This window comes from Nyctibius grandis, chromosome 3, assembly GCF_013368605.1.
Source record: "Nyctibius grandis isolate bNycGra1 chromosome 3, bNycGra1.pri, whole genome shotgun sequence".
Lineage (NCBI taxonomy): Eukaryota > Metazoa > Chordata > Aves > Nyctibiiformes > Nyctibiidae > Nyctibius > Nyctibius grandis.
In genome coordinates, this window is record NC_090660.1 from 106,507,101 (window position 1) to 106,521,964 (window position 14,864).

Here is a 14,864-nt window from a genome sequence, read left to right on the forward strand (position 1 = left end):
GATGACAGTTGACCATGGAAAAGGAAAAGCCAAGAATTTCATAAATCTACAGAATTGTTTCTCCCATAGCAAAGCTCTGAGGGACTTAGGAGGGGAGAGGAAGAGGACCTGGAAGCTGTACAGGTTGTGCATTTGTTCCAGTGTCCAGTGGACAACAGTTTATAAAGGCTGGGTTTTGGGTGGGTGGCAATGGAGCCCAGGACGTGATGCCGCTTCCATCTCTCCATGCCTTGCCTATTTGTAAAATATGGGAGCCATAGTATTTTGATGCCTGTCTTCACTGACTATTTGAAGATGTTCATGTAGTCCACACTAAGTGCCCTTCCTATGGCTTACTCAGCCATACCACTGGACATTTCAGCCATCATGTCCAGGAACTACAACAGCTAGTAACTATAAGGACACTTGAAAAGCTTCCTTGGCCAGCTCAGGCTTTAGACCTAGACGAAGGGCTGTTAAATAATTCACTCTAAATTCCTGTGTATCACAAGCCACCGAACGGCTCTCAGCTACCCAGTCCTTTACAAGAATTCAGCCTCAGTCCTTCACATGGGACTAGCAGGGTTCCTCTTTGCTACATGTGTTGATTCAGACACTTTCGTATCTATACAGGGTAGAAGCTGTTTGCTTGCTCATGTTGACAAAAGAAACAAGGGACTGTGAAAGGATTTACTTGCAGGGTTGGGCCATGGCAATGGGCTCTTTAAATAGCTGTCTGACTTTTGTCTGTGTATCTGGATTTGATTATTAAGCACTTTTTTAATGATCAGCAACAAAGTAAATAGGCTTATTGCACTTGAGGAGGCCTCTCTTCTCAAGTGACAGATTATTGCACCTGCTCAAACTATTGTGAGTGGAATGAAAAATACTACTCTTAAAAGTCCAGAGCTTTTCATTGATCTGAATGTTCCTCTTTTAACAACTTTGGCAGCATTAAGGATCCTTAAAGTGGGAGTAAATTATATTGGTATGCTTTAGTTTAAACATGAATTTAAATGTGATTTTAAGCCAACTTTAAGGCAAACTGTTTGTAAAGGGAGCCTTAATGGAATTGGGAATTATGCCCAGAGCAAACACATTGCCTATTTGGCAGTGATTAGCAATGTGTTAACAATTTAGTTTTCTAAATACAGGGTAACTAAGATACTTAAATACACCTTCAGATACAGCAGTAGCAGGTTTAGAAATGTACTTTGATAAAATTTGTGTCTGCTAGCAAGGAAGCTGTAGAAGACAGTAAAAGTGCTTTGCGGAGGTATCCTGATGGATAGCTCATCGGCTGTGGGATCGCAATTCTTGAGGATGCTTTTCCCCACAAAGCCTTGGGTTGGGGCATTTTCTTCATGGAGAGGTGGTGAAAAGCCTTTTGTTTGAGACATCTGAAACTGTAAAGAGGACAAAGCACCAGGGAATACATAGTACAGTACAAGGTAGTCAGGAATGGATAGGATTGCCTTAGTAATTTCTAGATGTTGACTTCCCTTGTCAGAACGTATTGGAGTTACACATTTATTTTTTGCAGCCCTCACATCTTGACACCACAAAGGGTTTCTGGACCACATGTGCCCAAGCAGGGTCATGTTCTGGTTGCTGTTGAAAGCCTGTAAATAACCTCATTTGTTTCTGCGCCTGCGCTACTGTGCCCTGCTTGACCCCTATGTGCAGTTCAGGTTTTCTGTGCAGTGACCCTGGTAGAAAAGGCACATCTTTGCTTTATCACTGGGCTGGTTTGCACCCTTCCTGCACCACAAGCATGGCTGGTGTGTTAAATATCATCCAGAGTTTGCTCTGCAGGGACTGGAGAGTACGGAAGGCAATGAACCTCTGCTGTCTGTGGGTTTTGTTATGAGCTAAGGTACTCCAGCATTCCATTATCTCAGTAATAGTGACCTGAATGTGTCTACTGGAGTAGCATCACTGCATTACATGAAATCCCTTTCCTACCTTGACTTACCTTGATCAGATTTTTTTATCTGATTATCAGATTTTGAATTAATTTGCAGTTTTGTTTTTCCTTATTTGCCAAGGAAGTAGAGATCAGGAAATGGAAACTTGGCACTATCACAGAATCACAGAATCACAGAATCACAGAATCAATCAGGTTGGAAGAGACCTCTGGGATCATCGAGTCCAACTGTTGCCCTGACACCACCTTGTCAACTAGACCATGGCACTAAGTGCCATGTCCAGTCTTTTCTTAAACATATCCAGAGATGGTGACTCCACCACCTCCCTGGGCAGCCCATTCCAATGTCTAATGACCCTTTCTGTGAAGAAATGCTTCCTAATGCCCAACCTGAACCTCTCCTGGCGAAGCTTGAGGCTATGTCCTCTTGTCCTATTGCTAGTTGCCTGGGAAAAGAGGCCAACTCCCGCTTCACTACAACCTCCCTTCAGGTAGTTGTAGACTGCAATAAGGTCACCTCGGAGCCTCCTCTTCTCCAGGCTAAACAACCCCAGCTCCCTCAGCCGTTCATCATAGGTCAGATCCTCCAGACTCTTCACCAGCTTGGTCGCCCTCCTCTGGACTCGCTCCAACACCTCAACATCTTTCTTGAAGTGCGGGGCCCACAACTGGACACAGTACTCAAGGTGCAGCCTCACCAGTGCCGAGTACAGAGGGACAATCACTTCCCTAGACCGGCTGGCTACACTATTCCTAACAGAGGCCAGGATGCCATTGGCCTTCTTGGCCACCTGGGCACACATGCTGGCTGCATGGCTGTCGATCAGCACCCCCAGGTCTCTTTCCACCGGGCCGCTTTCTAACCACTCTTCCCCCAGCCTGTAGCGCTGCATGGGGTTGTTGTGGCCAAAGTGTAAGACCCAGCACTTGTTCTTGTTGAACCTCATGCCGTTGGTCTCGGCCCATCTATCTAACCTGTCCAGATCCCTCTGTAGGGCTTTCCTACCCTCCAGCAGATCGACACTCCCACACAGCTTGGTGTCATCTGCGAATCTGCTGAGGGTGCACTTGATCCCTACGTCTAGATCATCTATAAAGATATTGAACAGCAAACAGATATCCTCCCCATAAAGCTTTTCCTTCCTTGCTCATCATGCTGGCAAGTATTTGTGCATGGTTAATGGGAGAAACACTAACATTATGAAGCTTCATTTACACTCATCTAACTTATAGGTCCCACAGTGACTCCATGTAGGACAAGAGCATGTGCCAAAAGGTGTAGGTGGAAAAATCACTGCAGAAATATCCCAATTGTTTGACTGCGTGTGGAAGGGCAACATCATGGGAACTACAGTATGAATCACAGAATCACAGAATCAACCAGGTTGGAAGAGACCTCTGGGATCATCGAGTCCAACCGTTGCCCTGACACCACCCTGTCAACTAGACCATGGCACTAAGTGCCATGTCCAGTCTTTTCTTAAACACATCCAGAGATGGTGACTCCACCACCTCCCTGGGCAGCCCATTCCAATGTCTAATAACCCTTTCTGTAAAGAAATTCTTCCTAATGAAGACCTGGAAGAGCCCATTGCCAGCAACAGATGGACATAAGAGCCTCGTGACTGACTGCTTTAGGATTCACAGAGAGCATTTCTGCTGAATATAGTGGTCTGGACATTGTGAAGGAAGGATAAGGGCATTTATCAGAGTGCTTAGAGGAAATGCATGACTTTTTTCATTTTTTTAAAAAATTATTATTATTTTTTATTTTTTTAAAAATGTTATAGCCATAGTGTAGCTTCATTGCTTAGGACTGGGACTCTGTCAGGGAGCTGAACTGCCTGTGTGTTGTGTTGTAGGGCTGGAGACAAGAAAAACATTTTTCAAACAGAGGTGGGTGAACTTGTGCATCGAGACATTCACAGACAGTTAGGCAGATTTTGATTTCAGAGGTTATCTTTTCCTGTCTCTAATCTCATCTCTATTCAAGTCAAAGGGCTGGGACATTGTAAGGCAGCAGCTCAGCAGTTGTTGTAGTATTAGTTGTATTGCAAGAATAAATGAAATGGCCAAGACATCCTCATGAGGTTCATGATGGCGTGCTAGGCCTATGGGTTTCAGATCATCCTCACAACACAGAGGTTCATGACTGTGTGTCTGTGAGGGTGGTGGGTTCACGGGCCTGCTCCCAGTCCCTTTGCGGATTTATGGGAACCTGTGTTTTGGATGCAAGACCCACACAAATTGGATAAACCTGAGGAAGACAAGGCCAAACAGGGCCACATGCTTTCACACTGCAACACGATGACTTTTATCTTGCTCAGTGACCTGAAGAGCAGTGACTGCTGCCTGAAAAGCCTTTGAGTAGCCAAGAGGCCCTAGAGCCAACTCTCAATGAACAGACACAACAGCTATGAGGTGGCACAATCCTCTGCCAGAGCCAAGCACCACAGGGTGACACAGTCTAGAGACATGTCACACCTTCTTCTTATGTATCAGAGGGGTCATGACATATATGCCTGTGTTCTTATGTGGAGAGAGGCTTCTGTTTAGAGAGGAGAGGTCTGAAAAAGGCTGAGCACCAGCAGGCTCGGGGTATGCGGTTTGGGTGCTAGTCAAAGCTGCAGAGCATTTACCCTCCTTGGGTGGTATCTGAAAGGGTTTACAAGAGATCAGTGACTGCTCCTTTTCCATGGCTCTTTGACATATATTCTTTGGTTTCCTTTCCATCTCTTTAGACATGAGGAGGTTTTAATTGAGGACTAATCGCCACAGGGTTTGCAGCCCCCTTTTCTCTGGAATGCTCTCCAAGCTGTGTTTCTTTGTTTGTAGGCCATTGCCCAGACCTCCACCACCATGATCCCCACCATCCCCACCACGACAGAGGCCTACACGCGGACTCAGTACTGTAAGTGGCCGTGCGAGTGTCCGAAGTCCCCACCTCGGTGCTCAGTAGGCGTCAGCCTGGTCACAGACGGCTGCGACTGCTGCAAGACCTGTGCCAAGCAACGTGGAGAAAGGTGCACGGAGGCCGACACCTGTGATTTCCACAGGGGCTTGTACTGTGACTACAGTGGAGACAGACCTAGGTACGAAATAGGAGTATGTGCACGTAAGTGATGTACATATATTTTTGGCTTAGATATATATTGGCAGCTCCTCTCAGTCTGAGCAATGGTTGAGATTTATCTCATTAGGTACTTGGCTGTACGCTCATCAGTTCCTCCATTCATCATCTTCCATTTCCTTATACCTGTCTTCATTCTCAGGGCAGTTGGCTGGATGAGAAATGACGTCTGAGTTCTTGCTCTTTGAGTTGGCTGCAGCCAAGAGCAAGGAGCAACCACCATTTGAAGGTCTGCAGATTTGCAAGGAGATGATTCTGTTTTCCCCTATTAGAGGAGGAGGTGCTGTAGTGGGGTGGGGATGAAGGAAGGATAGGTATATAGCTGGCTTTAAAAACAAGCAATATGGGCATCTACATGAAAACTGTGACATTAAGAAGATGCTTTTGGCTTATTCCCTATAGTGGATCTCTAGGAAGAATAGCACATGGTATCCTGTCAAGAGGGTCAGGGATGAGTTATCTCCTAGCAAAGTTTCTTGGTGAGAAATTGAGGTCTGAGCCTTAGTCTTATGACAGTTTCAGTCATGCTGGCTGCCATGAAGCAGAGGGATTTCTTCCTGCCTGTCTTCCTGCCTCTTGGTGGGATAATTCAAGTAACTGGAATGTTTTTATTCAAGAATAAAAGGAAAAAGAAATGAGGTAGTGTTTTGTGTGTCAAGGATGTATTCACTTGTTCTGAGATCCAGAACATGGCAGGGAATCTGATCCACTCATAAATGATTGAAAATCATTACTCTGGGAATGATTAAAAGGGAAAGGATCATGGGTACAACCACACAGATAGCTAATCAGAAAATATGCTGGCTGTTTAGCAAGTTATTAGAACATATTGGTTATGGCTTTATATTCATGAACAGGAAAAAGCTATTTAGAGGGATGGTTTCTAGGCTGGAATACAACCATGAATGAGGTACTAATAGAAAACATAAAGCTGGAAGGAAACCTGGAGGACAGCTGATTGTGAGATGAATAGACAGAATAACTGATCCAAAGGAAGAAGAAAAGATTGCAAACAGTGGGCCTCAATAAACTTAGAAAATCAGCAGAAGTTTCACAAGGGGCAAGTCTGAGGAGTAAAGAGCTTCAGAGTAGCTGGCAGTTCCTCACAGAAATTATACTAGTGGTTGCTGTTCCTCAGCAGAAGGACAGGAAGTGTAGTAAGAAATGAACTTGGCTTTGCATTAGATCAGCCACAAAAAAACAAGCATGCAAAAAGTGCAGTCTAACCAGATTTTTGTAAGATATGGGCAAAATACCAACAAGAGAAGGTATGTGCAAGGAGCTGTAAGCTAAAACAGTGATTTTCAAGATTAGAAAAGATCCAAGGTTAAGAAAAGAGGATATGAGATCATTCAAATGTATTGTCTGGAGTGTGTGTGCATTCATGGGGGGTCTGTAAGAACAGATTAGACAAACATCTGTCAGGAATGACTTTGTTACAGCCAGCCCTGCATTGGGAGAGGAAAACAAGCTGTTGTCTCAAAGATACCTCAGCCTTCCTAGGCCTCTTTAAAGACCTTCATGTCACTGCACTTTTATTTATTTACATGCTTGCTTTCCTAGTTGGATATTTTTTGGTTTTTGTAGTCCTCCCATACCTCACAGGCATTCAATATGCCTGTGGCAACAGCATTGTAATGTAGGAAGATTAATGCCCATGTTCCCCAGTGAGGTCTGGAAGAATTCCCAATCTGCACTTTCACATCCCTACTGCCATGACAATGTATCCCCTATTAAGTGACTTCTATGGTTATATGGTGAGGGGCATTGTGGTGGGCACAGCTGAGGGGCATGAGAAGTAGGTCTTTCTATCGTTAGGAGGTGAAGTGGCTTGTCTCTGGCTGCCATAGAAAGCTGTGGTCTTCCCCTTGCTTTCAGCATCCAGGTAGATGCACACAACAGGATCTGCTGACATGTTCTTTCTTGTGCACTGGGTCATATATAGGCTGCATCGCTCCACTCGGAGTACACCAGCTACTGCGCTGACTGCAGGATGAGTGAAACCAAGAGCAGGACTCCTGTGCTGGGTGTTGGGGACTAACTGCTGTGAGGAATTTGCTTTGCAGATGGATGCCAAAAGCTAGGTCTAGAGAACCCAGTGCATGCAGGACTACAGAAACAATAAAATTTGTGGAAAATAAAGATCCTGAAAGAGCTAGGAACTGGTGTTGGGAAAGGGAATGGGGTGAAACTGTAGGAAATTCAGGCTATATCTGGACTGGCATGCTGAGGTGTGTCCTGAGGTGTGTGTGAGGATCTGGTCACCTGGACATCAGACAGGAGCTTGCAGGGAGTCACTACAGCTTTCCTTTTGTTGTTGGCTTTTCTCCACACTGAAGTAGAGACAACAGGGTGCTGAGCACATGCTCAGGTGGGGAGGCGGCATTGTGCATGTGGAGCCAGGGACCTCGAAGTGCTCTGACATCACCTGACTTAGATGCAGACTCAGTGAGGTTCTGCATGAAGCCATTCAACAGCCCCTTTGTCTATGTTTAGGGATGTTCTCATGATGAACCTCTTGATGTATGAGACCTGCAGGAGGCTGAGTTAACACAGTCCAGGAGGGACATGCTGGTAGCAAAACACCAGGAAACACAGCATTTTCTTGAACTGTCACAATCTGTGTGCACATCTAGAAGTTTAACTGAACTCTTAGCTCTGGCTCCAGCACTGAGTAATGTCTCTTCAATACCAAAGCTGAAGTGTTATCAGAATTGAAGCTGAGCATGAACTGGAGATCTGGAACCGTGCTTCAAATTCCAACAACTCTCATCTTCGTGCAGAAGAAGGGATTTGTGTTTGATGTTTTCATTCAGCCCATTCTAAAAATGGGAAGCCTTTGCAGAATTTTAATCCAGCGTTTTTATTTGTGTTGGCCCTGAAGCAGCAACATTGCAGATCCATTTTTGACTAGACTTAAAACATAAGCAATCTGATCGGTGTGTGTGCACTGCCTCCGTGTGACCAAACAAGAAACTGAAGTTTGAATTTTCCATTAGAAGATTTCTGCTGCTGGTTCCAAATAACTGTCCATAACTTTGAAACAAAAAAATTGCTACTTTTTTAATCAATGTGACGCCTGTTCATTGGCAATCAAAAAGCTTTGTGATTTTATTTAAAAATCTACATCAAATACTAATTTTCATGGCTCTATAATGTGTAATTATACAGGAAAGCGAATGTCACTCCAGTCTTCAAAAAGGGCAAGAAGGAGGACCCGGGGAACTATAGACCGGTCAGCCTCACCTCCATCCCCGGAAAGGTGATGGAACATCTTGTCCTTGGTACTGTCTCTAGGCACATCAAGGATAGGGGGATCATTAGGGGCACTCAGCATGGCTTCACCAAGGGGAAGTCATGCTTAACCAACTTGATAGCCTTTTATGAGGACGTAACCCGGTGGATAGATGATGGTAAAGCTGTGGATGTTGTCTATCTCGATTTCAGTAAAGCGTTTGACACAGTCTCCCACAGCATCCTCGCAGCTAAACTGAGGAAGTGTGGTCTGGATGATCGGGTAGTGAGGTGGATTGTGAACTGGCTGAAGGAAAGAAGCCAGAGAGTAGTGGTCAATGGGACAGAGTCCAGTTGGAGGTCTGTGTCTAGCGGAGTCCCGCAAGGGTCGGTACTGGAACCAGTTCTATTCAATATATTCATTAATGACTTGGATGAGGGAATAGAGTGCACTGTCAGCAAGTTCACTGATGACACCAAACTGGGAGGAGTGGCTGACGCGCCGGAAGGCTGCGCAGCCATTCAGAGAGACCTAGACAGGCTGGAGAGTTGGGCGGGGAGAAATTTAATGAAATATAACAAGGGCAAGTGTAGAGTCCTGCATCTGGGCAAGAACAACCCCATGTATGAGTACAAGTTGGGGACAGAGCTGTTGGAGAGCAGCGTAGGGGAAAGGGACCTGGGGGTCCTAGTGGACAGCAGGATGACCATGAGCCAGCAGTGTGCCCTTGTGGCCAAGAAGGCCAATGGCATCCTGGGGTGTATTAGAAGGGGTGTGGTCAGCAGGTCAAGAGAGGTTCTCCTCCCCCTCTACTCTGCCCTGGTGAGGCCGCATCTGGAATATTGTGTCCAGTTCTGGGCCCCTCAGTTCAAGAAGGACAGGGAACTGCTAGAGAGAGTCCAGCGCAGAGCCACGAAGATGATTAAGGGAGTGGAACATCTCCCTTATGAGGAGAGGCTGAGGGAGCTGGGTCTCTTTAGCTTAGAGAAGAGGAGACTGAGGGGTGACCTCATTAATGTTTATAAATATGTAAAGGGCAAGTGTCATGAGGATGGAGCCAGGCTCTTCTCAGTGACATCCCTTGACAGGACAAGGGGCAACGGGTGCAAGCTGGAACACAGGAGGTTCCACTTAAATATGAGGAAAAACTTCTTTACGGTGAGGGTGACCGAACATTGGAACAGGCTGCCCAGAGAGGTTGTGGAGTCTCCTTCTCTGGAGACATTCAAAACCCGCCTGGACACGTTCCTGTGTGATATGGTCTAGGTAATCCTGCTCCGGCAGGGGGATTGGACTAGATGATCTTTCGAGGTCCCTTCCAATCCCTAACATTCTGTGATTCTGTGATTCTGTAATTTCTTTTTCTAAGAAAACTGTTCTGTGATAAACTGGGTGGGATCTAGTTGCCTAAATATAGGAATCCAGTGCCATTTTAGGTGCTCCTTTGCTACCTTGGCTGTCCTCCCCCTTCTGCTTCAGACGGGCACAAGTGTTGTGAGGAGCTGTGTCATATTTGTAGCCCTATGTAGTCCTTTCATATGTCTCTGAAAACCGCAAATTTCACTCAATAACTGTTTTAATTACTTTGATTGCTCCTACTGCTAATAACTTTTACCAACATGCCATGAAATGATTTTTTAAGTGAGTATTTGTGGGTAAAATTTGTTTTACTTTCTAACTTCTTTTTTCCATGAAGCATTAAAAGATTATATTTTTTTTGCTGTGATTCAGAATGAAAACAGTTTCTTAGATGGTGTGGCCACATTTGGCTCAGCATCATGCTGAACACATCGCCCTGCAGCACTGCTGTGTCTCCGCGTCGGCTGTTAGCCCAGGGAGCAGCTTGGTAAAGAAACACATCAGCGCTGTTTATCGCCAGCATTATTTTAACAGTTCTCTGTGTGTCTTTCTCCCTTTTTCTTTCCTTTCAGAGATTGTCGGTGTAGGATGTGTCCTCAATGGAGTCAGGTATAACAATGGGGACACATTTCAGCCCAACTGTAAATACAACTGCACGTGCATTAACGGGGCTGTGGGCTGCATTCCCATGTGCACAAACTCACGTCCTCCCCTTGTCTGGTGCCCAAACCCAAAGCTGATTAAGATGGCAGGGAAGTGCTGCGAGCAGTGGATTTGTGATGACTCCAAGAAAATCAGGAAGACGTCTCCACGCCACATCGCCTCTGCAGGTATGGTGGGAGTGTGGTGGACCTCTCCTTCATCATCGGGGAACTGAAGTCGGAAGCTCTGCAACCAAAGGAAGTATCAGCTTGTATTGCCAGACCTGGCAGGCATCTGGTCTTTGTGTGAATGGGGCACAGAGACTCCTATATGGCATGTAATGGAGGACAGGACATGCAAACACCAGTGAGGTGCTTGAACTCCTTAGCAGCAATATGAGATTAATCAAACATACTTGTATGACAAAGCCTCCTCTGAAACAAACATCTGCTGGTATTTTGAAGATGTCACAAGTCCTTTTTACTTCATTTTTTTTCAGTCTGGGCCCTCTGGAAAACAGAATGGGCTCAGTCTGGGTTGGGACTAAGGCTTTATGTCTGTGTTGTATTGCTTTAGTAGTATGATTTTAAAGTCCCTGTATCTTAGTAGTCCCAAACTTAGATAACACCTTGAAAACAGTTATTATGGTGGAAGTTTCACTGCCTATTTTAAAATTGGGCTAAATTGTCTTTGTGTTAGTATAGCTTTTTAGCAGTTCTGGACTGATGATGTTACTGAACTACCTTTCAACATGACAACTATTTTATGTATCACATAAGAGATCTTCTTTCCCAACACTCACATTAATAGTGGGGATCATATAGCCCACTGCACAGAGGTGGTACCATTTGCTTCAGAGATGGTCCCAAGTCCTTAGGATGGGTTCACCTTACCATATGTCTTAAACTTATCCTCATAACACCCTGTGATGCAATGTAGTGATGTTAGGCACATTAGCCCCATTTTACAGACTATCTCACAAAAGCAGAGCTCAAGGAGACATAGGATGCTTCTGGTAGACCAGGATTTTGGTTCTCAATGGTAGGGTTTTTTCCCCAGTCCTTGGTCTGTACTTTTGATGTACAAAGCTAAGCCTCAGTCTTCGTTTTGTGGGTGAAAAACATCAGAGTTTAGCCCTCACTTCTGTCCCTGGCAGCTTTGAACTGTGAGGTAGATCCATATTCAAAACATCTACTACTGAAATTTGCCTTATGTCTTCATGGCCTGTGTCCCAAAATGGGCATAACACAGCTTTCCTTGCCTGACTTTTTCTCCTATAAGTAGAAGTCTTATAGAAGTGAGACTAGCATTTATTACATTTAATATAAGAATTAATATGATAAAAACATAATTCTGAGCAAGCTCAATGCAGCAGAGTTTTGATCAGAATTTTGCCCGTGGGCTGTACTGTGAGTTGCAGACCAGTGGGGAGTTTGGCCGAGGCTGTGAAGGAACCTGAACTGAGGTTGTCAGCTGCTTTCAAAACAGAGCCCACCCTTTCTTCAAGTGGCTGCCGAGCTCCCTGAGAGCTATTCAAGCTGCTCTTCCTCCCAGTGAAAGGCTGTGGCTGCTTCCCAAGCCCCTCGGCCATCCAGCAAAGACTGTTGACCACTTTCTGCTACAGGGAATCAATTGAACAGGCTCAGAAATAAACCTTCATGGTGAGATCAGATCTCATCCCTTTTCTGTGCTGGCTGGCGCAGGCTTCTGTAATTAAGTGTTTGTATTGTGGCAGCACCTGGGGGTCCCAGACAAGGACCCCCTTGTGTGAGGCTGTGAAAGGAAATAAAGAAATGAGCCCTGGCCCTGAGCACTCGCAGAACTGGAGGGTCTGACACAAGTAGGTCAGCAGCAAAGCGGGTGGGATGAGGAGGTTCACAGGAATGCTGAGCCGCTTTGCTGTGATTTAATGATTTGCGTTAGTGGCCTGAATGTGTAATGAGCTGGGGAGAGGGTGTTTAATATGGAAAGCTACCCTGGCTGAATAATGTTGGGTTAATCTGGTCTCTGCAGCATACGAGGGAGAGGATGAAGCCTGGCAGAAGAACTGCATCGTTCACACCTCATCCTGGAGTCCCTGCTCAAAGACCTGTGGGCTGGGCATCTCCACCAGGATTTCCAATGACAATGACCAGTGCCGGCTCCTGAAGGAAAGCCGCCTGTGCAACATGCGGCCCTGCGAGGTGGACATAACCAAGCACATTAAGGTGGGGACTGTTTCTTTGTGCGGCCGTTGAGCTTTGCCTGGACACGGGGTCAGCCTTTGTTTGGCAGCATTGAGGCCTCTGAAGCCTGCACTTCTGCATTGACTTACTGTGCTGCAGAGAGGACAAAAATGTGTCCTCCCTGTCCCTCCACATGCTGGCATGAAAACCTTCCCCTGAGAGCTTTAGTTCCATCCAAAATGTCCTGGCAAGGAAAGGCAAGCCAAGTCCACTGTGCTCGCTGCAGGTTCAGACAGACCTGTGACTCAGCTAGCAGAAAAGTGATGGTGCAATGCTGGTCATGGTTATGAACTGTATTTTGCAAGTGTCCTACTTGCAGCTTTTGGGTTCGTCTGTCTAAACATGTAACTGTCACACCCTCTAGATCAGGGCTGTAAAATGCTTCCTAACGGCTTCAAAACCCTTTAAATATTGGGAAGGTGGTTTGTATGTCCTGCTCTTGTCAGCAATGAATATTAACCTGTCTCTTTTTCTGTTCTTCTCTTATTTAGCCTGGGAAGAAGTGCTTGGCTGTCTACAGGGCCAATGAACCAATGAACTACACCATCTCAGGATGTGTGAGCAAAAGTCCTTACAGACCCAAATATTGCGGCGTCTGCACAGACAACAGGTGCTGCACACCCTACAAGTCCAAGACTATTGAAGTGAGGTTTCAGTGCCCAGATGGAACTGAGTTTTCCTGGAAAATCATGTGGATCAATGCTTGTTTTTGCAACCTGAACTGCAAGAACCCCAATGACATCTTTGCCGACTTGGCTCATTACCACGATTACTCTGAAATCGCTAATTAAATTGGCTGAATGCTGGAATTGACCCATTGCTCTGATTTTACAGAGGTTTTAAAATAAAAGGAGAATCTTCATCCACTGCCAATGTACATTTTTTTTTCCTGAGTTAGGATGTTAAATGTCCTTGTTTTGCCACACTGTTTTTGGAGAGGCCTTGAACAACCAGGATTTTCAACTCTAATAGACCTCCATCCATTAACAGCAGCCAGAAATTCCTCTGTGCACAGATTCCAGGGTTTAAATGACAGTCCTTTTGGCACTGCCATTTATTAGGCCAGCAGTTTAATTGCCCAAAGGAAAGAATAGTACGCTAGTATGACAGCAAAAGTATGGCTATCAGTAGCTTAGACATGAGTTTCAGACATCATTACTGTAATTTCTTGAATAACGTGGTCTAAGCTGGAAAATGAGCATTGCCATATACATTTTATTTTCAACATTAGACTTCAGTCTTTGATGCTGCTGACCCTCAGGACTAGACTCTAGTCTCTGTCACACCGAGATCAGTCCTAGAACTCCCCCTCTGTTATTCTCAGTCAGATCCTACCCCATGTTGAATTTCATGGTAAAAGCCTAGGGAGAAGAAGGTTTCTCCTGAAATCTCTGTGCGTTGAGTCCATCTTTCACTGCACTAGGCTGGGATGAAGAAGCTCTGTGTCCTGCTCTCCTTGGACTCATCTTGATCTCTTGGAGTACCTTGTGCCAGGGACATTTTCACAGTTTCTCCACCTGCTTTGATCTTGAACAGCCTGAATGCTCTGAATCCATAATGGTCACCCCAGAGCTCATATTTTCAGGATAGATCCCCTTATCCATGGATTATGTGTTGCTCCTAGGCTAGCTCTGCAGAACTAAAGGATGACATGTAGACAGTCAGATGAGAGATGAAGGACAATACCTCATGTGCCCATTTATTCACATAGAAATGGTGAGGTCTGTGCCTGGGGACTACCACCTCCTCCTCCCTGTGGTGTTACTAGCACACAGGTCCTGCCTCCCACTGCCACCTTGCCAGTGACACATACCTTTGTTTTAAATTGCTGGGGCAGAGGAAAGGAGACACGTTAAATAAGAAAACAGGCATCAGGCTTCCCATCAGCCCTGTGGATGAGTGGATGCAAAAAGAAAGGACAACCCTTGGCATAACTTCTGGTGCATTAGTTACAACTGGGCTGCTGCTTAGCATAAACACCAATGTAAACATTTTCTGCAGAAGTGGTTTCACATGCAAGTGTCAGGTAAGAGAAGAAAAGAACTGTCATTTCCTTTCCAGGTAATAAATTTGTCATCACTGAAGGGTGATGGAGCCAGTTCTTTCTCCAATAAAATGTTAGTACACCACCCATGCACCATGGCTCATTTGCTGTTGCTTCACTTGGGAGAGTAGAAATGTGTTTCTGCATGGGGAACTGTAGTATCTGCTTTCAAAATCCGTGGTGGCACAGCAGAACTGCTGAGCGACACATGGTCTGGAGATTGGACTAGTACAGGGCTGAACTTAGGGTGACGCAACTGTTTTAAATCAGTCACTTATTTTCCTTCAGTTTCAGTTGGCAAGTTGTCTGTCTTCATCTTGATA

At 45.4% G+C, this 14,864-nt stretch overlaps 1 protein-coding gene across 1 annotated transcript in view; it reads left to right on the top strand.

The window, feature by feature from the left end:
* CCN4 (cellular communication network factor 4) overlaps window positions 1–13,288 on the top strand; it is a 37,919-nt gene extending 24,631 nt beyond the window's left edge. The window contains exons 2-5 of the mRNA XM_068396837.1: window positions 4,742–5,021; window positions 10,203–10,460; window positions 12,286–12,479; window positions 12,989–13,288. Coding sequence (XP_068252938.1) covers window positions 4,742–5,021; window positions 10,203–10,460; window positions 12,286–12,479; window positions 12,989–13,288 — 1,032 coding nt within the window. The remainder of the gene's footprint in view (window positions 1–4,741; window positions 5,022–10,202; window positions 10,461–12,285; window positions 12,480–12,988) is intronic.
* The last annotated feature ends 1,576 nt before the right edge of the window (window positions 13,289–14,864 follow it).